At 34.7% G+C, this 24229-nt stretch overlaps 2 protein-coding genes across 2 annotated transcripts; one reads left to right on the forward strand and one right to left on the reverse strand.

Moving 5' to 3' along the window:
* Positions 1 to 1944: 1944 nt before the first annotated feature.
* LOC114166215 (uncharacterized) lies at positions 1945 to 19982 on the forward strand. The gene is made up of 24 exons (XM_028050913.2): positions 1945 to 2198; positions 2721 to 2830; positions 4593 to 4758; positions 4861 to 4961; positions 5104 to 5176; positions 5271 to 5406; positions 5532 to 5692; positions 5928 to 6052; positions 6130 to 6229; positions 6642 to 6738; positions 8785 to 8836; positions 9030 to 9131; positions 9222 to 9368; positions 11466 to 11628; positions 11721 to 11951; positions 12479 to 12639; positions 13304 to 13432; positions 13649 to 13766; positions 14910 to 15105; positions 15252 to 15363; positions 15442 to 15596; positions 16761 to 18153; positions 18845 to 19039; positions 19298 to 19982. Exons 1-24 carry the CDS (start codon positions 2066 to 2068, stop codon positions 19766 to 19768), a joined length of 4827 nt encoding a protein of 1608 aa, XP_027906714.2. The 5' UTR covers positions 1945 to 2065; the 3' UTR covers positions 19769 to 19982.
* A 175-nt stretch (positions 19983 to 20157) lies between these two features.
* On the reverse strand, positions 20158 to 23750 carry LOC114167533 (ternary complex factor MIP1 leucine-zipper protein (Protein of unknown function, DUF547)). Its single transcript, XM_085670199.1, is given in 11 exon segments — positions 20158 to 20764; positions 21225 to 21295; positions 21369 to 21503; positions 21505 to 21650; positions 21652 to 21684; positions 21760 to 21905; positions 21908 to 22062; positions 22064 to 22269; positions 22476 to 22592; positions 22692 to 22796; positions 23535 to 23750. Coding segments are annotated over 11 exon segments (1173 nt in total). The 5' UTR covers positions 23589 to 23750; the 3' UTR covers positions 20158 to 20759.
* Positions 23751 to 24229: the final 479 nt, after the last annotated feature.

Here is a 24229-nt window from a genome sequence, read left to right on the forward strand (position 1 = left end):
TCTTAGATTTTTCTACAATGTTATAGAATTTTCATGACATTTCAATACTTCTATCTTAAGATTTTCTATATTCTTCTAGAATTTGCATTACACTATAATACTTCTCCTTGATGCAAATTCGGTAACTTCAAGCATAATGCATAGTAGTTCAAACCTTGGTCTTGGTAACGCCTTTGTAAAAATATCTGCAATTTGATCTTTTGTTGATGCTTTGTGTTTTGTTCTACTATGATGCATCGTGTTCTTCGTTATTACAATAGTTGGCTTATTGCCACAGTTGATTGTAGTAGTTTCATTTTATTTTTCTCCCATATCTTTGAGTATCTTTCATTGCTTCAGCAGCCACGTATTCTGCTTTAGCGATTAATTATGTCACGGTTGCTTGGTTCTTTAATGCCCAAGATAAAATATATGATCCTAGTGAGAAAGTATCCTACCATACTCTTCACGTCGTCCATTGATTTTCGTCATTATGATAATTTGCAATGATGTATTATATGGTGATATTTAAGCGAGGTGATATATGATGCAAGATAACCTCCAAGTCATACAGGTAACAAAAAAATTCAATAAACATGAACTCGATTGAAAAGTTTTAAATTTTTGAGAACTCAATAAAATATAAAAATTTAATAAAAAATTCAACTGAAAATTTTCAAATTTATCACGATCTAAAATATAATTAAACCTAACAAAAAATATACCAAAGTCCATAAGCGCATGTAGCATTAAAAATATAACAATATATTTGCATAGGTCGTCTAAAGATTTTGGCTTTCCTTCATGCATTCCACGATTTAATTTTATCTCTTATAAAAGTGATTTCAAGATTATCTCTTATGCAAATTTCTAAAACAAGTTTTTTCTTAAATTTTTAAAATATTATTTTTGAAATAAGATTTTAAGAACGCAAATTTTAAAGTAGGATTTTAAGAACATATTTTTGTAAAACTTAAAAAACGTATTTTGGAACGAACTTTTCAAAACAACATTTTTAGAATAAGCTTTTTTAGAATGTACATGATACCTTCTTGAGTAAACTTTTCTCAACAAAAATTTTTAGAACAAACTTTCAACAACATGTGAGATGTATTTGGGAATAAAATTTTCAAAACAAAATTTCCATAATAAACATATACATAGGAATAATTCTCGGAATGAACTTTCTAAACTAAGTTTATTTTTTTCTTCCTTATCTTAAAGAGTGCAGCGATAGAGAAAGAAAGATGTAGTCGAAGATAACAACCACACCAGCAAAGGTAATGTGGTGCAGAGAGGGTATTTTACTCTTTTTTTTTTGTTATTATGGGGTGGTGGTGGAAAAAAAATCAAATTTTTTGGAAGTATTGGGCTTCTAGCTTTCTATACTAGACCTACACAGGTTCAATGTTAAGGCTTTTATTTCCTACACCCCTCAATTTCTTCGTGCACCTTTTCAAACTTTCGAAATGACCATACAAAAACTGACTTTTTAATTACATATTTCAGAAGCTTTCCGGAAAATTTAGAAGGACATTTTTGGAACGAAATTTCTGAAACAAAATTTCCCAAAGAATTTCCAGAACGTGATTTTTTGAATAAAAATTCTGGAATATATAAAATATGTTCTGAAATAAATGTTTGGAAATGGAATTTTAAAATTTCAACACTAATAAAATACCTTTCAGAATGAGTTTCTGAATAATGATATAAGAAATGTGTTCCGCAAAAAAGAAATTCGGAATACATCAAATATGTTTCGGAAGAAACTTTTCAGAATTAATTTTCCTAATATTGTGAGGTGCATTAATAATGGTGGGGAGTGGAGGAAGCAATAGCCCAACCTTGATCCTGTCCAATTCTTAACCATTTATTTATTTCTTAGTTTTTAAATGGGACCTGGTCGTTGGGTCGCGCTATTTCGCAGTTCCTTACTATTCGATATCCATTTTACAGTTACAAGTTGTTGCCACCATTCTATGCCTTTTCTGAACCCAATCAAGGTCTGCATCCTCTTCTCCGTTCGGTATTTTGAACTCTAAACGTAAGGATGAAATCATAGGTGGAACCTTAGGGAACCGTGTCCATGGAGTGGACAACATTGCAGCATCTTGATCTGCGCCATGTTGGGGTTGGCGTGAGACCTCTGCAGCCACATGCTGCTATCTTCCATCCTTATCAGGCACTCGTCGCCGTCGCCATCGGAAACTTCATCGTCGGTGAGTACCTTGCTGTAGTGCCTCTCTCTTGTGGTGTTACTAGATTCAGGACCCGAACCTCATTCTGCTTTTAGAATTTGGAAACACCTACTGATGCGTCTCGGATTATTACTTATAAAATGTGAGAAGCAATGCAGCATTGCAAAGTACGAACCATTTCCTTGATGGAAGAATTGGTTAGCTCATTCATAACATAAAACCATGATATCCGATTTGATGCTGCATTGTTCACTACAAAGTAAAAAGCCCGTCCAAAATAAGAAAATCCTAACTAAATAGCTTTGTTAACCACCGTAACGTAATGCCTGGTAAACATTGCTTAACTTATGTTGAAGCTTTCATTTCTAAAGGAATGTATAGATGAAAGCAGCTCTCTTTGTTGATATATATAATATAATATCCGACTCATTGGTTTCACGCACCTAGCCTATTGGCCTGCCTTTTTTTTTTCTGCTGCATTATTTTCTTTTCGAATTATTTTTTGCAAATGTGTCCCTAATTAGTCTGTTTCCATGTATGCAGAGTTTGATGCATTAACAGGAAGCAAGATTTCTACTCTTGAAATTGGTGCTCCAGTTGTCCGCATGTTATACAGTCCTACAAGAGGGCATACTGTGATTGCAATTCTCCAGGTTGGACCCACCGGACTTACATTTTGTGCAAATGTGAATTTTATTTTGTAGTTTCTGGTAATACCTTTAGTATTCAAAGTGCAAGTATATGAGGAGATATTGATTGGAAATTGATGCTAGGAAATCGGTTAAGGTGGTTTGACATTTACTAAGAAGGCTACTGGAAGTACTAGCGAGGAGTGTAAATTGCATGGATTTTAGTTTTATGAAAAGGGGGAGTGGGAGACCAAATTAAGACAATGACGGAAATTGTTCCGAGGGATCTCGCGATGAATACATCTATGAGGATTTGGTCTTTAGTTGAGCTCAATGACAATGTGTGGTCAAATGTCGCCAATTTTGTTAAGTGGGATAAAATCTTGTTGTATGATAACATTATTTTCTAATGCTTCAGTTCTCAAAGGAACTTGTGAAACTTCTTCTCCCATTAAAGTATGGACAGTGGAAGGGTAAAATACTACAAATATTATACGTACGGTTAATGTGTTACAGCCTATCGAGTTGTTCTCCTAGAATCGACAAATTTCCAGAAACGTGTTTGTGTTTTGTACTTTTGGCAAGATATGTATGCAAGTCAAGTCCTCATTGGTATATTTAAGGTAATGAGGATGTTACTGAACCATTCACATGGTTAAGTTCAGTTCAGAAAAAGAAACAATTTCAGGGAAAATATTGGAAATTATATACATGTGGAATATTTAGCAATAAAATGGACATAACGGATTTATGTACATAAGATTTGGACCGCAATTTGGTTGAATTTTCTCCTTTTATCCTTCAAAACAAGAAAAAACTTGTGCTAGTTAAGAAAGTCTTGCTGTAGTAAATATTTCTTCTGATTTTAGGGAAACTGAGATGGGCATGTTGTGAGGTTTCACGTACCGGGATTGTTTGGGAAGATATTTTACTAATTCATTTTTCTATTTAATTTTACCCTGATATTTGGTTAGAGTATCATTCTCCCTTTTTTGAGTCTCTTTATGGAAATATATTTCTTATGAGCCTGGTGTTATATCTTCCTTTATAATTTTTTATTTTTTTAATATTGGTTAATGAGGAGAGATCATTTATATCAATGTAACTTATTTCAACCATTACATCATCAATAACTTTACATAAAAGGTGATTTTTGTCTGTTCAATTGTTTAATTATAATTTTATATCATATTGATTGTTTATGTCAAATTTTTTCCATAGTGAACAATAAGTCTGTTCAATTGTTTAATTATAGTTTTATGATTGTTTATGTCAATTTTTTCCATATTGAACAAGAAAAATGTAATCACATAATTCATATTTCAGAATATTTTTAAAGACCAAATAATCTTTGATCTTTATACATATGTAAAATTTATCTATATGAATGAAGTATCAAATAATTTTGAACTAAAGTAAGATTTTGTATGCATGATCTTCGTGAAAAGAACATTAAATCCAAAGGTGGGGTTTTAAGAAAACATGACCCAAATGTAAGTTATTGAATGATGCAGTAGTTGACAAAATCGACATTGGTGTAATTTGATCTCCATCCTTTAGCCCAAAAGGTGCACGCATAGATAATCCAATGTAGTGAATTTCTGTGCCAGTTGTTGGATAAATTACATTTTTCTATACTTACTCATTTCCTGGTACTTCGGAGAATTTTAGTCTCTGTTTTTTCTGAATGTAAAGTTTCGAAATCCTGTTTATATCGGTTTATGTTTTGAGTTGTAACAGCAAAGATCTTATATACTTATTACAACCGGTGATTTTCCATCTGCAGGATTGTACATTACGATCCTGTGATTTTGACTTAGAGCAAACATGTGTACTGCATTCACCAGAGAAGAAGAATGAGCAAATTTATTCTGATACAGAAGTTCATCTGGCATTAACCCCACGCCAATCTATTGTGTTTTTTGGATTCCATAGACGGATGAGTGTGACGGGTTGGATATCTGGTTTCTCACATGTGAAGTTAGATGTGTTATTGTCTCCAATTTGACTGCTAATATTAATATATTTGGTCTATATCTGTTGCATAAATGAAGTTGTTGGAACTGTTGAAGGCGGTAGAGCACCCACAAAAATCAAGACAGACCTGAAGAAGCCTATTGTGAATCTTGCTTGTCATCCTCGCCTCCCCGTTCTTGTATTTATTTCGATATATTTTTAATCACTTTTAGCATGTTCCTGCTATGCATATTTGTGCTTCAATAAAGACTTAGTTTCCAGTCTCTCTTCTAATGATACTTCAGCTCTGTCCTGTTGACTCCGTTCCTTTTCTGTCCTAGTATGTAGCTTATGCAGAAGGTTTGATTCGAGCATATAATATTCACAGCTATGCTGTTCATTACACACTTCAAAGTGAGATACTCCTGACACATTCTATTCTTGATGAGATGGTTTATATTTCTCTTGTGAGTCATATCCTTACTGTTATATTTTTTTTCTTATTCAGTTGACAGTACTATAAAGCTTAATGGTGCCGGTGCTTTTGCATTTCACCCAACTCTAGAATGGATATTTATTGGTGATCGACGTGGTACTCTATTGGCATGGGATGTATCAACTGAGAGACCTAGTATGATTGGATTGTGAGTAACTGTGGCTATGGTTGAGATTTCCCTTTTCTGTAACTTAGAGATCTTGTATCATGGAAATATTCATGTTGAGGCTTGTTTGTCTTGGGTTCTGATGGTTATATTTTTTTCATATTCAGAATTCAAGTTGGATCACAAGCAATAACATCAGTTGCTTGGCTAGCCACATTGCGGTTACTTGTAACCCTATCAAGGGATGGAAATATGCAAGTTTGGAAAACACGGGTTGTAGTTAATCCTAACACACCTCCTATGCCGGCAAGTTTTTTTGAGCCTGCTGGTTAGCTAACTTTGACTCTTTAAGCCTCTATTCTTGAATTTAACGTTGGTTTTTGACAGCTTGTTTCTCTTGTATCAATTGTCATGCAAACTTTCTAGTGGTCCCGTTCCCCATCTTGTAAAATGCTTTAGAATGTAGAAGGATAGAGAGAAAGGATCATTCCGGCAGTCATCTTGCTTCACTCTCATTCATTTTACTAAACATGGTTGGCTAATACTTTTGACATTCGATGCAGCAATTGAAGCACTTGATATCCCTCGCATCCTTTCTCAACAGGGTGGAGAGGCTGTGTATCCCTTACCACGAATTAAAGCTTTAGAATTTCATCCAAGATCTAATTTGGCAGCACTCGTATTTGCAGTTACGTGAAACCTTCCATTATTTTATACCTTCGCCCATGAATATTAGATTTATGAATTTGTTGTTTATTTTAATAGAACGTAACAAGTGGAGAAACTTCGAAAAATAAGACCACATACAGTAGAGAAAGGAGAAAGAAACTTTATTCAGTTTTGCAAATTGCACGGGGATCATCAGGTGATTGATTTTTGTTTAGCTAGAATCTAAAGATCCTTTAGTATTCGAGTTAACAACTGCCAATTTGTGCTTCTAATTTGCATTCATAACATTGATATTGGTCTCGGATAGTGATATGTAGTGACCAACCAAGACTATATGCTTTCCCCATACAACAAGATTCACAAAAGTCAAAACAATTTTATTTATTAAGTGTATATAATAACGTTGGAAAACAAGTATGTGCACCTTTGAACTAGGATTTCCTAGAGTCCCTTTTAAATACTGAATAATTCTAAAGTCAGCTTTGTAAATGTTCCTCATCTCTGGTTAGTGCATAAATTAACTTACTCGCCATATTTGCATAATAATTGCTGTTTTAATGATGAAGCTCTTTAATGAGATATATGCTAAAGATAGAGATGCTATGCAGCATCTATTTTAAAAGAAAAATTATCAGCCATGGGTTCATCTGGAGTGTTAGCAGACCATCAGCTGCAAGCTCAATTACAGGAGCATCATTTGAAAGGGTGAGTTCAAATCTACAATTCAGAAGAGGAAAATATAACTAGTATTTTATGGAAAAACTGGTGGTTAGAAACCACTGTATATTATGCAGTTCTGATTCAAGATCTCCCTACTTTTTGTGGTTTTAGATTTTAGTCTTCAAACTTGACTCGGTACTATTATCTTAAATTTTGAATTATGAAATTACACTCAATATTTATAATTGCATATTAAGTAGTAGCAGAGAGAAAATGACAGAGGAAAAATCTTAGTATTTTCAAAAATTAATTAACTGATTACAACAGGTAAGAGATCAACTATATGTAGATGTACAAAACCGGACAAATAACTGAGATAACAGTAGTTATAGAGTGCATTTGTTACGAATGTGACAAACCCTAATAAATAACTATGAGGTAACAGTAGTTATACAAATATCTGTTTACAGAGTAAACTTTGCTCTAATAGTAATACCCCCAAGTGAATGGAACAAGCTGGAGTCAACCACTCCTGTGTTGGTCTTAAGAGCTACAAACCGAGTTGGAGTTAGATCCTAGATCAAAATATCGGCACATTAATAAGAACGAAGGATATGCACAATTTGTTGTAGTTGTTTGTTAATTACTCTTTTGCGAACAAAAAGGAGATCCAATTGCATGTGGTTAGTGTGACCATGAAGAATAAGATTATGAGCAAGAAAGCCACATTGCTCATAGTGTCATAGACTCACTGACCTTTTTGTGATCAATGATTACCCTCAGAAGACACATTTGTATGACATGGGTGCTAATTTGTCAAGGCCTAAGGTAAGATTATGAAGAAAGTTGGTGGTACTAATGACACGGGGAGGAAGCATATAAAGATATGAATGGGGGAAGAGGACAAAATATTCCAGAGACAGTCTATAGAGAGCCAAAGTCATGAAAAAGGTACTTTGATTCTCCAATTCCTTCTTGGTCTCAGTCGGGATAGAAGTAGCTGGTGCCAGGAGATCATTGAATTCATGGAGTGCTGCATGATCTCGCCCAATATTAGGCAACCACAGGGCGATGAAAGCATTGTGGGGCTAAAAGAGTCATTAGGTCTTTATATGTGCACATAGTTGTGCTACACTCCAAACCAATTCACAAATTTCATGTGGAAGAAATACAGGCTCTTATACCAAGTTACATGAGATAAAATAGAGGTTTATTGAGCATAAAACTGTATAAGAATACACTACAGAAGCATGATATATAGGCTTAATTCATTCATTAGACATGATTAGAGTATATTTTATTTCCTTGAATGAGATATTCATACCAAAATATTCTTATTTGATTCTCAACTGTCATCTTTGACCCGAAACACTTACAGTGAATGAAAGAACGATTTGAGGGTAAGGAATAAAAGAACAAGTATTGTTACTAAGGACAGCTTATGTTAAGCTTTAGCAGCTTTCAGCCAAGTGGGATGCATGACCTTTTGGTAGGTTTAGGTTCCATGAGTGAGTAATAAAGTAGATGGAGACAGGGTTTTATTACACCTTGTTTACCTCAAATTTTTCATAATGGAAATTTGTAGGGAGGGAGACAAATGTGACAAGGAGGTTGAGGATGAAGGGAGGATGAAGTGTTGAAATAACGATATGTATAGAAAGAGAGCAAATCGAGGAGAGGAGGGAGATTGGTTGGGAAAGAGATTTGAATAGCGAAATCAAAGCTTTTTAAAGATGACATCGTTAGATATATAGACTCTACCGTCTAAGTATAGATATTTTGAAAATGCTTTCATACTATTGTTATTATGAGATCGAGATGATTCTATGGTGTCAGTTTTTTCCTGCTACAATTCTAATTGTCATAGATAATCTATTGCATGATAATTCACTGTGTTTAAACTTATTTTGAGGAAACATTTTCTGAGATTAGTCTTAAATGAAGCAATTTGAAGTTTATAATTGTTCAAATTGCTTTGGTACTCATTACTTTTGACTCTTTTATTCTATAGTTTGTTATCCAGTACCTGTAATTATTTCCACTTTATAGTTATCTTATGCCCTTGTTGATTGTCTACTCTCTTCCTTGCAGCCACAGTCATCTTACAATATTAGACATTGCAAGGAAGGCTTTTCTTTACAGTGTATACTTCTTTCTTGTATTTTCTTTTACTTAAAGGGATGAATGATGCAATGAAATACATGTGACTGTATTGTTTGACCACCAATTTGGATGGATCAAATTTCCTTACAGCCCCGTGTTTAATTTCCTTAGAATAGTTTATATAATCTTCTTGCTCCTGACCTATATTTTGTACTTCTACATTTTTCTTATAGCATTTTATGGAAGGCAATACAAAAATTGCACCAATATCTCGCTTGCCTCTCATCACTGTTATAGATACCAAGCATCATTTGAAGGACATTCCAGTTGTACAGGCAAGATTCCTTTAACATTTGACTTTGAGATTGATTTGTTTTCCTAGTACATTGTTATTCAATCATCTGATACCATTTATGCATTACCAGCCATTTCACTTGGAGCTAAATTTCTTCAATAAAGAGAATCCAGTTCTTCACTATCCTGTCAGGGCTTTTTATGTGGATGGATCTAATCTTATGGCATATAATATATTATCTGGATCTGACAGTATCTACAAGAAGTTTTACAATTCGGTAATGTAGAGACTAGAAAGAGTAGTAAGTTAAACAAATATCATATTGTCTTTTTTCTATAGAATTTATCATTTGTAAAATATTGACGAAATGATATTTCTTATTATTGATTGATCAGAATTGCATTAGTTATATTGGTAGAGTTTCTAGGAAAGATCCTAATCAAATTGAGTACAAAATATAAGGATAAGATAAAGAGTAAAATAAGGGATCATTAGAGATTATGTTTGAATAATTTCATCTTCAAATTAACTACCTAAATCTTTTATAACCTTGTATGATATTTAAAATAGCACATAAGTGAACACTCTCTTGGTGCATAAACATCGAACATGACCAACTTGCTTATAAAGAATTCAAAACTAGGTCCAAGCAGTCCTTTTGTTAGAATGTTTGCCGCTTGCTGTGAAGTAGAAAGAAATGGCTTGCAAATTTGGTTGGGTCCAGGAAACCATTTTTCCTCTAGAAGATTGTTTTATGTTGTATGATCACTTTCACATGGAACATACACTAGCTTGTTAACAAATCAGGCAAACCATATATACCAAGCCTTAGATAATTCTTTCATTTTTTTTTTTTAGATTTCTAAAGACCAAATCTTTTTTTATTAAGACGAGTTTTTGGAACACACTGTTATTGGTTAAAATTTTACTGAAAGTTTCAACATGGGAGATGTTCATTAAATAATATGTGAGTGTGAGAGTACACAATTTTGTGATTTCCAATAAATTTCAATCAACAGGAGTGTGTTAGAGAGTGTTTCTAACATTTTCTTTGATTAAAATGGGATTGAACACTTAGGAGATGCATTAATGTGTAGCTTTCCCTTCAAATCCCCACTTAGTAAGGCACATCTAGTTGTCGTAATGATCAATCAAAATTGGTAGCTAATGACAAAAGAACTTTAACAATAAGTCAAATTTTACATGTTTTCTCCCTTATGGCTATCATCTTCTCCAAGACAGCTTCCTTCCATTCAAGATCTCTTAGAGAAACTTGTATATACCTTTAGGAATTTGTGTTTTTTGTCAACTTTTTATATAAAAGCCTTAAAGGAAGGTTACAAGTTTTCAAGTGACTAAATTTTAAATAGGATATTTTGTTCATGATCTTATACCCTTTCTATTGGCAATATGTTAGGGAGCCCATATTAACTAATGATAAGCCCAAAATAGTGTATATAATGGGAGGAATCCTCATTTTACTAGCTGATTTTGTGGGATTGGTTAGGCTTAAACCAAATTATAAAATGATATAGACCAATTGGATTCTTTGCAATTAGTCATTATTGGATCATCCTAACAGGGTGAGTTGGAAAGTTCATATCAATTAGTGATATGATCAAAGTACTGTATAAGCAAAATACAATCCTATTATGACTTGCACAAAGACAATATGTGGAGAATAGATAAGAACAATATGTCATGCAGTCAGTAATTCCAACATCTACGATCCATGGGTTTTAGAATGGTATGTTGTACTAAGAAAACCAGTACAAATGTTTTGCACTAAGAGACATTTTAATTGAAAAGAACTTGTACAAGTGCTTTAATTGTTCCTTAGTGAAAGGAAGGAACTTTCCCTTCTACTCCATGTTTTCTCCATTTGAGACTTAAAATGACCCTTCTCCTTTCAGCAGTTTGATTATAATCTGTGAAATACAACTGAAGAAAAGAGCATTGACCACTAATGATGATGCAACTTTATCGCCTACAGAATTCATGGAAGACATGGTGGGAGAACATAGGAACAGAACAGAAGCTCTGATACCATGCAATTTAGAAGAAAATGACGTGTGTAGTATTGATTGATCAGAATTACATGAGTTATGGAGGAAACTGGCTTGGAGAGATCTTGACCTCTCTCATTAGAAATTAAACATAAGGATCAGATAAGGAGAAAAATTAGGAAGAATAAGAAGAGATAGGATTTGAATAATCAAATATTGATTGTAACTACCTAAATGTTCAAAAAGTCTTATTCGAAATTTTGAAATAAAAGCACATGCAGCTGTTTGACCATTGATAGGTTATAACTATTTATATTTTACAAGTGAAAACAATATTCAACCTTCTAATGTTCAACAACTTTGTATAGATTCCTCGGAGTGTGGAGTATCAAGCAAAATACTTGATTTACAGTAAAAAACAACACCTATTTCTTGCGGTTTATGAATTTACTGGTACTACAAAAGAAGTTGTACTTTACCGGGAAAATACTGATGCGGTGACATCAAACAGTAAAAGCACCACAGTCAAAGGTATTATTTATATGCATAGAATACGTTTTATTTTCTCTTCCCGAGTTTGGCCATGCATTGTTGCTATAAGTAATTCTAGTAATTGTCTACAGGTTGTGATGCGGCATTTATTGGTCAGAATGAAAATCAGTTTGCTATTCTCGATGAGGACAAGACAGGGCTGGCAGTATTTACACTACCAGGAGGAGCCTCACAAGAAACAAAGCAAAATGATAAACTTTTTGAAGAAAATCAACCTGCAGAAACTAACGATGGTTCAATTCGCGGCCCAGTGCCATTTATGTTTGAAACTGAAGTTGATCGTATCTATTCAACTCCTTTAGGTGCTTGAATACATACATATTTACTTGGTCACTGTTTGTTTTTGCGTACATTTGTAGTGATGGGGTCCATTGATACTGCAGTAAATCAAATCAATCTTACTTAAAATAAATTACTTCCTATAGAGTGCAATTCTCACAAAAACCTTTTTGTATTAAAATTTGTATCATATTCATCATGCACATAAAGTTTCACATTGAAGAACTTTCGCACTCCATGAAGAATTCTTGAATATATTTGTAAACCATACTTTTCAAATAAATGGATACATCTACCATTCCCAGTAACTTTTTTCTAATTTAACTTCTCTGATATTTACCTTCCAAGTTTTAGATAACATTTACTCATATTCAATGATTGGATTGATCAATATAATTTTGTAGAAAAACTCATTAAGTTTAAATAATATCAAGTCCTAATTAAATTGGCGACATTTGATCCTTTCTCTTACATCCCAACACATCTTTTTGCACCCTTGCCATTATTTTACTAGCAGTATAAAGTACTGATTTCTTTTTTCTGGTCCCAGATTCAACTTTGATGTTTGCTTCTCATGGGAGCCAAATTGGACTAGTAAAGCTCATACAAGGGTACCGCCTTTCCACTTCATCTTCCAAAGGGCATTATATATCAACCAAGGGTGAGGGCAAAAAGTCGATCATGTTGAAAAGAAATGAGATTGTACTTCAGGTATCATTCAATAGCGTGCTTATTTAATTATGACTAGAAGTAGTGGTGGTGCACACCTTGTCTGTGCAATTAAGGACGTGAAAAAACCCAGGGATGAGTGAATAAAAAAAATCGAACTCAAATGGAAGTGTGGTTATTTGAATTCCTTCTTTTTTTCGAAAAATAAAATGAACCATAAATTTTAAAGAGTAATTAAATAATAGAATACATGATTCAGTCTAAAGAGAGAAGAAAAAACTGGAAAAGAAAATAATAAACTGAAAATAAGTTGTGTATTGATAATGAGAAGAGTAATAGAAAGTGATGACATTCAAACCTTTATATAGGCTTGTAAACTGGTGATAAACTCAAGTTGTGTATTAGGAGACAGAAGAGAGATTCACAGTAAGGAGGGAGAATTGGAGCCTAACTAAGTAGTGGTGTAGGGTGTTCGCAAGTTGACAACCACCATACGTTGAGTATCATTGGTGTACAACGGTTTAACCTGTTCCAAATGTCACATAAGCGTGAATATTTATTTCAGTGATGAACGAGTAGTAGACTTGAGATTACTTTATAAATGAGAAAGTATGATGGCCTAAGCCCGTTACATCTATCATTATTGAATGACTTTATTATGGTTCTTCTTGGTAAGGAAAACATGTTTTTTTTTCAAAATGGGCAGGTTTACTGGCAAGAGACTCTCAGGGGACACGTTGCAGGAATTTTAACAACACATAGAGTACTTATTGTTTCGACAGCACTTGACATACTTGCAGGCACTTCGACAAATTTTGACAAAGGGCTTCCTTCGATATCCTTAGATTATTTTTTTCTATTAATGTCAAGGAACCATTTATTCTAATTAATCCACTTGATTGATCAGGTAGCAAATATGGGAGATGGGGAGATGAACATAAATTGTACTCTCGCTTTTACTTATAACCCCACACCTCCTCAACCAAAATGACCATAAATTTCATATTTTAGTTGGATATTTTTTTATATTAAAGCCTTAACTGATGCCTACTTTAGATCAATCTTATGGATAGGGCCTGCCTTTCTTTTTTCTACTGCCACTGCAATTAGTATACTCGGCTGGGATGGAAAAGTGAGGACTATCTTGTCAACTAGTATGCCTTGTGCAGGTAATTATCTGACTGCATGCTTGGATATCACAATATCTTAGCCATCTGTTTTGTGTGTTCTATTTTGGAAACTAATTTTTTACTTGAGATATGAGGAAGAGATGAATATTTAACCTAGTATTTACATGAATGGAGGAATCTTGATATCATAGTTTCAGGAAATGAAATGGAAATTAATTACAGAGAAACAGATTTGTACAAACAAAAAAACAGAAACAGGAAAGTTTAAGGATTAAATAATACATGCTTTAACACTCCTCCTTATGTTGGTAAGTGGACATACTCCTCAAATTGGTGAATGGAAATGGACATGTATCATTCATATCTCGTAAGTGCACTGTGCCAAGTTCCTTAGTGGATTCTGCCAAATGATACCCAGATGGAAATATAATGTTGTTATAAGCCCGATGTCCAGTTTCTCCATATTGAATTATCAATCCATCTCTATAGGTTTTGTTCTACCATGCCGAACTAGATTACACTATGTGAAATGCTATTCAAATTGTTTTACACTATTTATTTAGTTTACTTCTTGTTCAACAATAGTATTGTAGCTCTTTACTTTTGACATCTGTAGACTCGAACAAAACTGTTGGTTATTTGGAGTGCTGTATGTAAACACCTCTTGTATAATTGTTTCGGTTGGGTTGAATGTAATTTCGGAGTAGTAATTTTCTCTCAACTATTCTCTAAAATCTAACAAATGCTAATGGCATATTTGTCGACACAGATAAGTGCCACAGGGACCTCATACTTTAAGATAAAAAATGATTTTCATCCACAACAACTCATAAACCCCGTGGGATATGACCCAAAATTCTTCATTGAAACTTTATCTTGTTACTACATTTTACTTCTAGCACTTCCAAGAACATATATATCCTGAAGTGGCTCTTTTTATCTGGAGTCATCGTCTGCATCTTACGACAAATATATATTGATTAATTAACTCTGACCTTACATTTACATAAGATAATCTGTCTATCATAATTAGAGGAAATTAAATGGAAGCTAACTACAGGGAAACGAATCTGTACAAGTAACAACAGAAACAGGGAAATTAAAAGACTAATTAACTTGTGCTCTTAGATTTCTTTTTTGTGTATTATTCTACTGATCTGTTTTTATAAATTCCTTATGCAGTCTTGGTTGGTGCTTTGAATGATCGATTGTTGCTTGCTAGTCCTACAGAAATAAATCCCAAACAGAGGAGGGGATTTGAGGTCAAAAGCTGTCTTGTTGGTCTTCTTGAGCCTCTTCTTATTGGATTTGCCACGATGCAACAAAGTTTTGAGCAGAAGCTTGACCTATCAGAAATACTGTACCAAATAACATCAAGGTGTCTTTTTCTACTCATTGCTATCAGAAAATTCTATCTTCTTTCTATATAGGGTAGAATGTTTTAGACTTTTAACATTTCTTTATTTATGTTAAAGCTTTGTAACAACTGACATGGTGTCTTTGTAAATTCTTATTTCAATGAAGGTTTGACAGCTTGCGCATAACACCTAGGTCTCTGGACATCCTTGCTAGAGGTTCTCCAGTTTGTGGAGACTTAGCTGTGTCATTATCTCAATCAGGTCCACAGTTCACCCAAGTAAGTGCTAAAATTCTCTGTCCTGGCTTTTAGTTTTGATCTATTTGATCTTCTAAGGATGTTTAGTTTTAACATCAGGTGATGCGGGGTGTCTATGCTGTGAAAGCTCTTCGTTTTTCCACTGCTTTGTCTGTTCTAAAAGACGAATTCCTGCGATCAAGAGATTACCCACAATGTCCCCCTACATCTCATTTATTTCACAGGTTCAGACAGTTGGGTTATTCCTGTATCAGGTTAGTAATGGTTACCACAAAACTTCATTGAACTTATGATGCTGCCTTTGCGTCTAATGGAACTGCTGAAATATGATGATTGTGTATTTCATCATTATTGATTTTCTTTAATTATATCTTGTTATATTGGTAAGGTTTTTCTGTCTTATCCCAGCCAATAGCTAAGCTATTATGTACCTAAAATTCTATATTATATGTGAAACTGTAGATTTTTTTGTTAACTTTTTTAGTGGATGTTTCAATTGCTTGACTATACTGTATAGATATGATTTGCAACAGAAGCAGGGGGTATTTGGGGTTCGCTTTGACACCAAACTAATTCTACTCCCACCCGATTGATCCATTTTAGGGTAAAGTAGTACCTCTAATAACAACTCCATGTCCGATCTGGGGATCAATCCCAATCCTTGGTTAAGGAACCCAAGTGCAAAACCACTTGTGCCAACAACTTTTGGTCATTGTGATGTCTTTTGATACGTGTTGTTTACCAAACTAGAGAGAAAAGGCTTGATTATTGAACTTTTTTGTGGTTGTTGTATATCATTAATAACATACACTTGGCATTCTTCAGATAAACTTCTTCGCAAGAACTTATAAAAGGATAAAATGAAATAAGTTTCTTCAATAAGTCAAAACCAACTTATGCAAATTTATTTTCTATAGAAGTTCACTTATTAACTTCTCCATAAAATATGGTGCATAAATTGATTTTAGTGTGTGGGTGTGAGACTCAATTCATGCTGTCCTTTTCTTTTAAGTACTTATAGATAAGTTTATGTAACAAGGTCTTATTCTTGTGTGGTTTAATTACTTGTTTTAACCCTGTACACTAAACAATGTTTTTGTTTAGTTCTTACGGCTAAACTCAGTAGCTTCTAGGTGTACAAATAAAAATCTGTATCAACTTATAATTCCATCAACCTTCTCTTATATAACTCTGAAATCGGGGATTTTTTACCCAAATCTCATCAAGGTAAATATAAAAGGACAAGTAACTTTTTCTAAATTTAAAAATGAGATATGATAATCCTAATTGGTGGTCCACCTTACTATTCTACTTATCTCATGCTATTGATGAGCTGGCGTATGGATGATTATAATTAAGTTGTTCGAGTAGTGTGATTTAAGAGTTTGTTCACTTCTGTAATTTAAGATCACTTGCAGATTCGGTCAGTTTGATAGTGCAAAAGAAACTTTTGAAGTTACATCAGATTACGAAAGCATGCTTGATCTATTTATATGCCACCTTAATCCTAGTGCCATGAGGCGTCTTGCTCAGAAGTTGGAAGAAGAAGCTCTTGACTCAGAATTGAGGAGATATACTGAAAGGATTTTACGGATTCGATCTAGTGGATGGACTCAGGGCATATTTGCCAACTTTGCGGCAGAAAGTATGGTTCCTAAAGGACCTGAATGGGGTGGTGGAAACTGGGAAATCAAAACCCCTACTAATGAAAAGGATATACCTCAGTGGGAGCTTGCTGCAGAGGTGACGCCATATATGAAGAATGATGATGGTGCTATTCCATCCATTATTGTAGATCATATAGGTGTGTATTTAGGCTCAATTAAAGGAAGAGGCAATGTTGTTGAGGTAAGGGAAGATACCTTGGTTAAAGACTTCATCCCTGCATGCAACGATTTTAAAGCAAATGGTCTTGAAGTATCTTCACTTAAACCCACATCTAATCAAGGGATTGGTAATGCAAAAGGTGTTCCATTAATGGGTCAGGAAAGGCTTACTCAACGGCGTGCCAATTCCTCAACTGATGAACAGACTAAAGCAGAAGAAGAATTTAAGAAATCCATGTATGGAGCTGCTGCTTCTGACAGCAGCAGTGATGAGGAAGGAGTATCAAAAACCAAAAAGATACGTGTTAGAATACGAGACAAGCCAGTTACCTCTTTTGTGGATGTGGATAAGCTTAAAGAAGCCACTAGTAAATTTAAACTAAGTGAAGGGTTAACTCCTACGAGGAGTAGGTCCTTTACTAGTGTATCCCAAGATCTTGGCCTATCTCAGCCACCTGCAGCTACTGGAGTGGCTGCTCATACTGTTTCAACTCCAGGTGACCTGTTTAGTATAAATGCCTTTACTCAACCAGAATCAATTTCACAGCCAACTCCTGGGGTTGCGAGTGGGGGAACTAAAGTAGGACCTATTCCAGAAGACTTCTTTGAGAACACAATTCCATCTCTTAAGGTTGCTGCTTCACTGGCTCCTGCTGGCAGTTATCTCTCTAAATTTACTGCAGGAGCTCAAAGTGGCAAAGCAACTCAAAACCAGGTTAAAGCTTCTGAATCTGAAGTTAGTCTTCAAGGTGATGTTTCTACTCAAGCTGTTCAACTACCTATGTCTCCTATCGAGTCTGTAGGACTTCCGGATGGTGGTATACCACAATCCTCAGATCAGGCTGCAGTCACGCCCCCATCACAATTTCAGGCACCAGTTTCTAGCCAACCTCTTGATCTTAGTATATTTGGAGCACCAAATACTTCTGATTCTGGAAAGCCTCCACAAACTGGTTCTCCACCATCCTCTGTAAGACCGGGACAGGTATAAATACGTATGTGCATGCATATTCATTTACACATAGGATGAGTAATGCTTTCTAAACATAGTATTAAAGATAAGGAAATACATAAGCAGAAAGGCTCATTTTATGGTTTTTCCTTTAATCATTTTGTATATGATATAAATAAAGAAGAAATTAATGGGCTTGCAGGAAAAAATTTCTGATTAAACTGGTGTGCTTATTATCAGTGATTACTTCTGATAATGTCCCAACCAAGCAGTCAACTTTACTGAACCTAGTGAATCACATATAACTAAGGTGTATTTTAGGAAGAATGGCAAGGAAAGCAGGAAATTAGAAGGATGTGGAGATAATGAAAGAATGACATAAGAGGGGACTAGTTTGGGAGAGCGTATTGTAACAACTGCACAGATTGCAGGTGGGGAATGACCTGATTCTGTTAGTGAATTAGAATACAGAAAAGGGAGATGGTTGAGGATTGGGAAGGGCGGAAGCTGAGCCCTTGAAGAGTCTAAGCACCTCTGTCATTTTCCTTATGTTTGAGTCTTTATCTTTGATATTTAATTTTATACAAGTTCTTATGTGGCACTGTTACCAACAGCTGAAGGACCTTATGGAGATATCTTCAGTAAAAACTGTGTTCTAGTTTCTGTTTCCTATTTTGTAGTTTGTATTATTTTTCAGTTCCCAGTCTTACGTCTCGTATGACAGGTTCCCCGAGAAGCTGCTGCTTCTGTGTGTTTCAAGACTGGACTTGCTCACCTTGAGCTAAATCATCTTTCAGATGCTTTGTCTTGCTTTGATGAAGCTTTTCTTGCATTAGCTAAAGAACAATCTCGTGGAAGTGATATAAAAGCTCAAGCAACAATATGTGCTCAATACAAGATAACAGTCACTCTTCTTCGGGTACTACTACTATGCTTCTATTGCTAATAATAGCATGGATAGAATGGTCTCTGACCAATAAGTAAATTAGGTTGTTGAACTTCTATTTCTCTTGGACATAATATAGTCTTGTCGTAAAACTGTAGTTACAGATTTTCCATACACTGAATATTTGTTGTGTAGCTAAGTAATCAGTGACAATTCTATTGAAACTGTATTTATTGTTGTAATGAAAGTCTTTAATTATTTATTAATTTAAATCTGTCTTCACGACTGCAGGAAATTGTTCGTTTGCAAAAAGTTCATGGTCCAAGTGCTATTAGCGCAAAAGATGAAATGGCTAGACTTTCACGCCATCTTGGCTCATTGCCTTTGCTCGCAAAGCACAGAATAAATTGCATTCGAACTGCCATAAAACGAAATATAGAGGTGCAAAATTATGCATATTCCAAGCAAATGTTAGAACTACTATTATCTAAAGCACCTCCAAGTAAGCAGGAGGAATTTAGAAGCCTCATTGACCTGTGTGTTCAGAGGGGTTTGGCTAACAAGTCGATTGATCCATTGGAAGATCCATCACAATTCTGTGCTGCCACATTAAGCAGGCTGTCGACCATTGGATATGATGTGTGTGATCTCTGTGGATCTAAATTTTCAGCTGTGACTGCACCAGGATGCATCATATGTGGAATGGGCATCATCAAGAGATCAGATGCAGTCGCAGGACCAGTTCCTTCTCCTTTTGGTTGAGTCACTAAAATTTATTTGCTTGTACTATGTGTTTCCTTGGGATGCTGTTGTACAGAGAGAAGCAACTCCATTATAATTTCTTCATTTTTAGCATACAGCTTTTCAGTTTTCCATTTGTCTTTTCAATTTCCATCAAGGGGACGCTTTCTATGCAATTGCAGAATGTTGATTTGCAATAATTTTGTTCAATATATATTGTCCATTTATGAAGATAGGAACATATTTCCTTCAGAGAATAAACGACTTAAGAAACCATCAGTTTATGCATATTTCCTACAACAGCATTTCTAGGAACCTATTACAAAAACACATTGGTTCCATCAGTTCAGAAAAACCAGGGAGATACATAAATATTTTATCCACATCAAGAAAGAAATATAGTCTGTAACATTTAATAATTCAAACGTTTTTTATTGACCCTAACAATGAAAAATGGAGAGATTTTTAATTTTGTATTATAGTGTCAGTTCCTATCCCAGAAATGAGATTTTGTTCTGAAAAAAAGAAATCCAATTTTGATTCAAGTAAAATTGTTTTCATATCGCATGATAGATTTGGTTTGATCATACATTGTCAGACAAATAAGTGATCACAAACCAACTTAAAACTAAGAAATCATTACTCAGTGTTCACATAACAACAATACTGTCTAATTTGAGAAACAGATACCACATGTGAAGACCAGTTTCCACAGGAACGTGCAATTGTAACCAAAAGCTCTTACCACTCCAAGCCACACATACTTCGCACTTTCATCTCGTCATTTTTCACAGCTTTTGGGCACGTCTGTTGCAGGAAGCTATGATGAAAATCAAGGGAAGAATTGTAATTTACAAAGCATGATCAAGAAAGTACACCGGGTGCTTACAAACATCAGGTGATAAGGAAGTCTAAAGATGAAATGCTCAATTATAATTACGTTTAGCAGCTGGCCACCCACTTTTATTGTAGCCTGACACAGCACAAGCATTGAGTTGGTGTAGACATTGCTTCAATCTGCCATAAAATACATAGAATGATGATAGACTTTTTATTTCATTTTCCTTTCTCATTAGTATTTTCTTAAATTCTAGCAGCACAAATCAGTCATTAGAAGTCCAGATAAAAGTGCACTGAGAGAACCACTCATTTCAACATGGGATGCAGCAAGGATCAATTCAATTAGAGGACCTAGTAACCAGCAATGTTTCTGATTCTTTGAATACTTTCTTAGAAGACAGATGTAGAGAATATTGTACCTTCTGCATTAGAACCACAATCATTTAAGGACTCTCAGGTATGCCGGACTCTAAATATGCCTAAAATATAACCCAAATAATTGTGGGGTACCGTCAACATGTTAGGTAAACTAAGATGATAGATTTCAAATTTGAATCAAGTCCCCAAACAAAGGCCCAACTCTTCGGTCTTACGATGTAGTGAAAAGTAGTAAATCAGTGACAGAAAGGAATCTTACATTTAACATGCATGAATTGTAAGTGTTTATCCAAAATGTAAGTTTCTCTTGATGAGTTTCCTGAATAGCACCTGAATATTGTTTATTAGGTTAGGTAGACACACATAGTAGCAACCATCAGCTTAATTACTGGTTTAAACTTACTTTAATCTATGGATCTGAAACACTACACTTCCTGTTTGATCAATATCGACATTTGAGGCTTTAGACTCACATAAACTATTATATGCACCAATATCTCTCACTTCGGATTCTGAAAAGATACCATAGGGATCACATTTCCTTTCTGCATGCAGATGCAGAACTGGAAGTTATTTTTGATTACCCTAATTTGTCATTGAATGTACCTATTCTCATAAAGATTCTACATAAGCACTTGACAATATCCTCTGACTCCTTATCATCTAATGAACTTGAGGAACTCAAAAGCTCTTTCTTTGTGCATTAATCTCTTCTCCATCTGAACAAGCAAAGTGAATGACAGCTCAGTTCTTTTTTTGCATTGAAACAGTAATAATTGGACACTGTTGCATACCTGCAACTTCAAGTGATCTGCATACACATCATCTAATTCTTGTTTGATTACAGACTTCTTCACTGTTGTAATGAATTTGGCCATTTTCTTTTCCAGTGATTGCTTATCCTTTAGAGAGCTATAAAATAGTGGCTTCTCTTTTGCTACCCCTCTTCTGGGATTGATGATAGCAGTTCCTGTTTGATGTGCAGTTGTTTCCTGTTCACTAGCCTGCAAGAGTGATCAGTGACAATGTCAGATAACAGTTTTCTACTATAATCACTTCTACGAAGAGAAAGTTGAGCCCTAGGTAGTTCTATTATGCTCACTTTGGGAAAAGGATTTTGATGTTTGATATTTGGAGCTTCTGATGGAGTTCTAGTCCATTGAGTCCCTCAAATATTCTGATTTCCACTTAGAGGAAATGTAGACAGCTTCCTGATATAGAGCTTGTCTGAAATTCACAACGTTTTCTTCTAGTCTAACCACCTCCTCCTCCAATACTGCTACTTCAGTCACAAGCTTTAGTATCTAAAATTCAATGTATAAAATAAGTAGAAATAAATAAAAGTTCAATGCAATTTAGATACAAATGATATATATGACTTCATCTGGGGTTTTCGTAATTCTATGGCGTGAAACACTTCAATCTGTTTAAAAGAAAAACATGCTTCATTCATTGACCACTTCTGGGTTCCACCTATGCACACAAGGAAAAGCAGAAGACAGATACTAACATGTGGGGGAAGATAAGGAGGAAGACGAGGAAGGGATCCCAAAGGTCTTGTAAATGCTCTTTCTAACACTCTGTGAACATTCTCTTCGAGTCTAAGCTTTCTCTTCAACTTGTCAACCTGCACAGATTTAACACATAACTACAATGACAAAGGGGTTGTAGAAAAAACGCTTAGGTGAGTTAAAGCACAAAAGGAATATGAATATCATTCACACACATCTTGTATCAAAGCCATTTTCCTTTCTCTATTGGAGCTACGCTCATTTTCTATGGTTTTCTCCATTGCCACCATTGCCTTAGTCCCTCGAGTTTCCATCTTATCCTGCTTTGCACATTCAATGAAAATATGTTATGCAAACTTTATGCAGGAAAAAGAAAAGGCAGAAGGCCAAGATTTCTTTGTTTTTCATGAGAAATGAAACCGTTTTATTTTTCAACCATTTGGAACTTTTTTAACGAGCTATCCTGTGAAAGAGTAAGAGTCAAGATTTTTATGAAAAGAAAAAAAATCAGGATTTTAAACTCGAGATTGCTGATTAAATATGAAAGACTCTACGTCAGTTACGCTGGTTTTGAAGAACTCGTTTAAGCTTTGTGCCAAAAACTTGGATGCTTTCATGCAACATATGACAGAAACCTTACATGACTATTTTTTTTAGAAGATGTTGCAAGTTGCAACTGAACAGAAAAAGATAGAAAGAAAGAAAGAAATCAGCTAAGCTTGTTAAACAGGAAGAAATTACTTTGCCATCATTTAAAGGTGGTTTCATTGCTCTGGTATTCAACCTTTGTGTGATCACTTTCCCGAAAAACCATTAGGAAAACAATGCAATCTAGTACTGCAAAAAACGATGAAACATGTACAAGTTTTATGACTTTGATAAAGTAATCCTCCCAAACGGTAATGAGCAATGATAGCAACACCAACTTTGGAGACAGAGTCACAGAAAAAACTGAGAAAGCAGGGAAAGACATGGAAGACAAGCGTTAAAAAAATAAGACAGGGGTCTTTGTTTTGCATAACATTAAAAGATATCGAACAGATTGAAAACAAACCCACCATAGACGAAGGAGGAAGAAAAGGACGAGCCTTTAAGCTCGTTGCCTCATCCATGTACCAATGTAAATGTTCCAGAGTTGTTCCAAACACTAACTTTATATGAAAACCATAATCAAACCAAAACTGATTTGATTTGGTTAATCATATTTTTTTCTACCATGCAACATTCATGTTGCAACAAATAAACGTGGTTGACAGACATGGAAGAGTGAGAGATTCTTTGTGGACTGTGTTACATGTCACAGACTGTGACGTGTAACTAAATACATTTATTTTGGAATTTAGATATGAGCTTCATGCGACATTGGAAATTAATGTTTTACATGTAGTAGTATTTATTAGATTCTGTCCAATTAAAGATACTTCTGAAGAATAAGAAAGTGGACTCACTGTTGTTATCTGAGCTTCATCTTCAATATATCTGGGTTTTTCAGATGTTTTGTTATTAAATAGGAAATTTTAATTTGCTCCTTTGAAGTGGTCATGAACATTTTGATGCATTCCTAAACATACCCAATGGAATGTGTTGTTGTCTCTAAATTCTGAGCAAAATTATAAGACAAATTTGTGAGTGCACTTCGCTAGTAAGAGTAAGAAGCAAGCTTTTATAATGGTTTATTTATTGCTTATAATGCCAAGTTTGTTTTGTTTTCTTTGCAAGTTCTTTCTTTGTTTTTTACTCACTGCGTTCCTCT

This window comes from Vigna unguiculata, chromosome 2 (assembly GCF_037176805.1).
Source record: "Vigna unguiculata cultivar grain cowpea cultivar isolate G323 ecotype 2 chromosome 2, ASM3717680v1, whole genome shotgun sequence".
Taxonomy (NCBI): Eukaryota; Viridiplantae; Streptophyta; class Magnoliopsida; order Fabales; family Fabaceae; genus Vigna; species Vigna unguiculata.

What these genes read in the sequence shown, in the direction of transcription:
- LOC114166215 (XM_028050913.2), top strand. Translation starts at nt 2,066, where the DNA reads ATGGAGTGGACAACATTGCAGCATCTTGATCTGCGCCATGTTGGGGTT. An exon ending in AATTGCACGGGGATCATCAG is followed by an intron (nt 6,230 to 6,641) that starts GTGATTGATTTT and finishes GATGCTATGCAG; the next exon opens with CATCTATTTTAAAAGAAAAA. An exon ending in AGGACATTCCAGTTGTACAG is followed by an intron (nt 9,132 to 9,221) that starts GCAAGATTCCTT and finishes ATGCATTACCAG; the next exon opens with CCATTTCACTTGGAGCTAAA.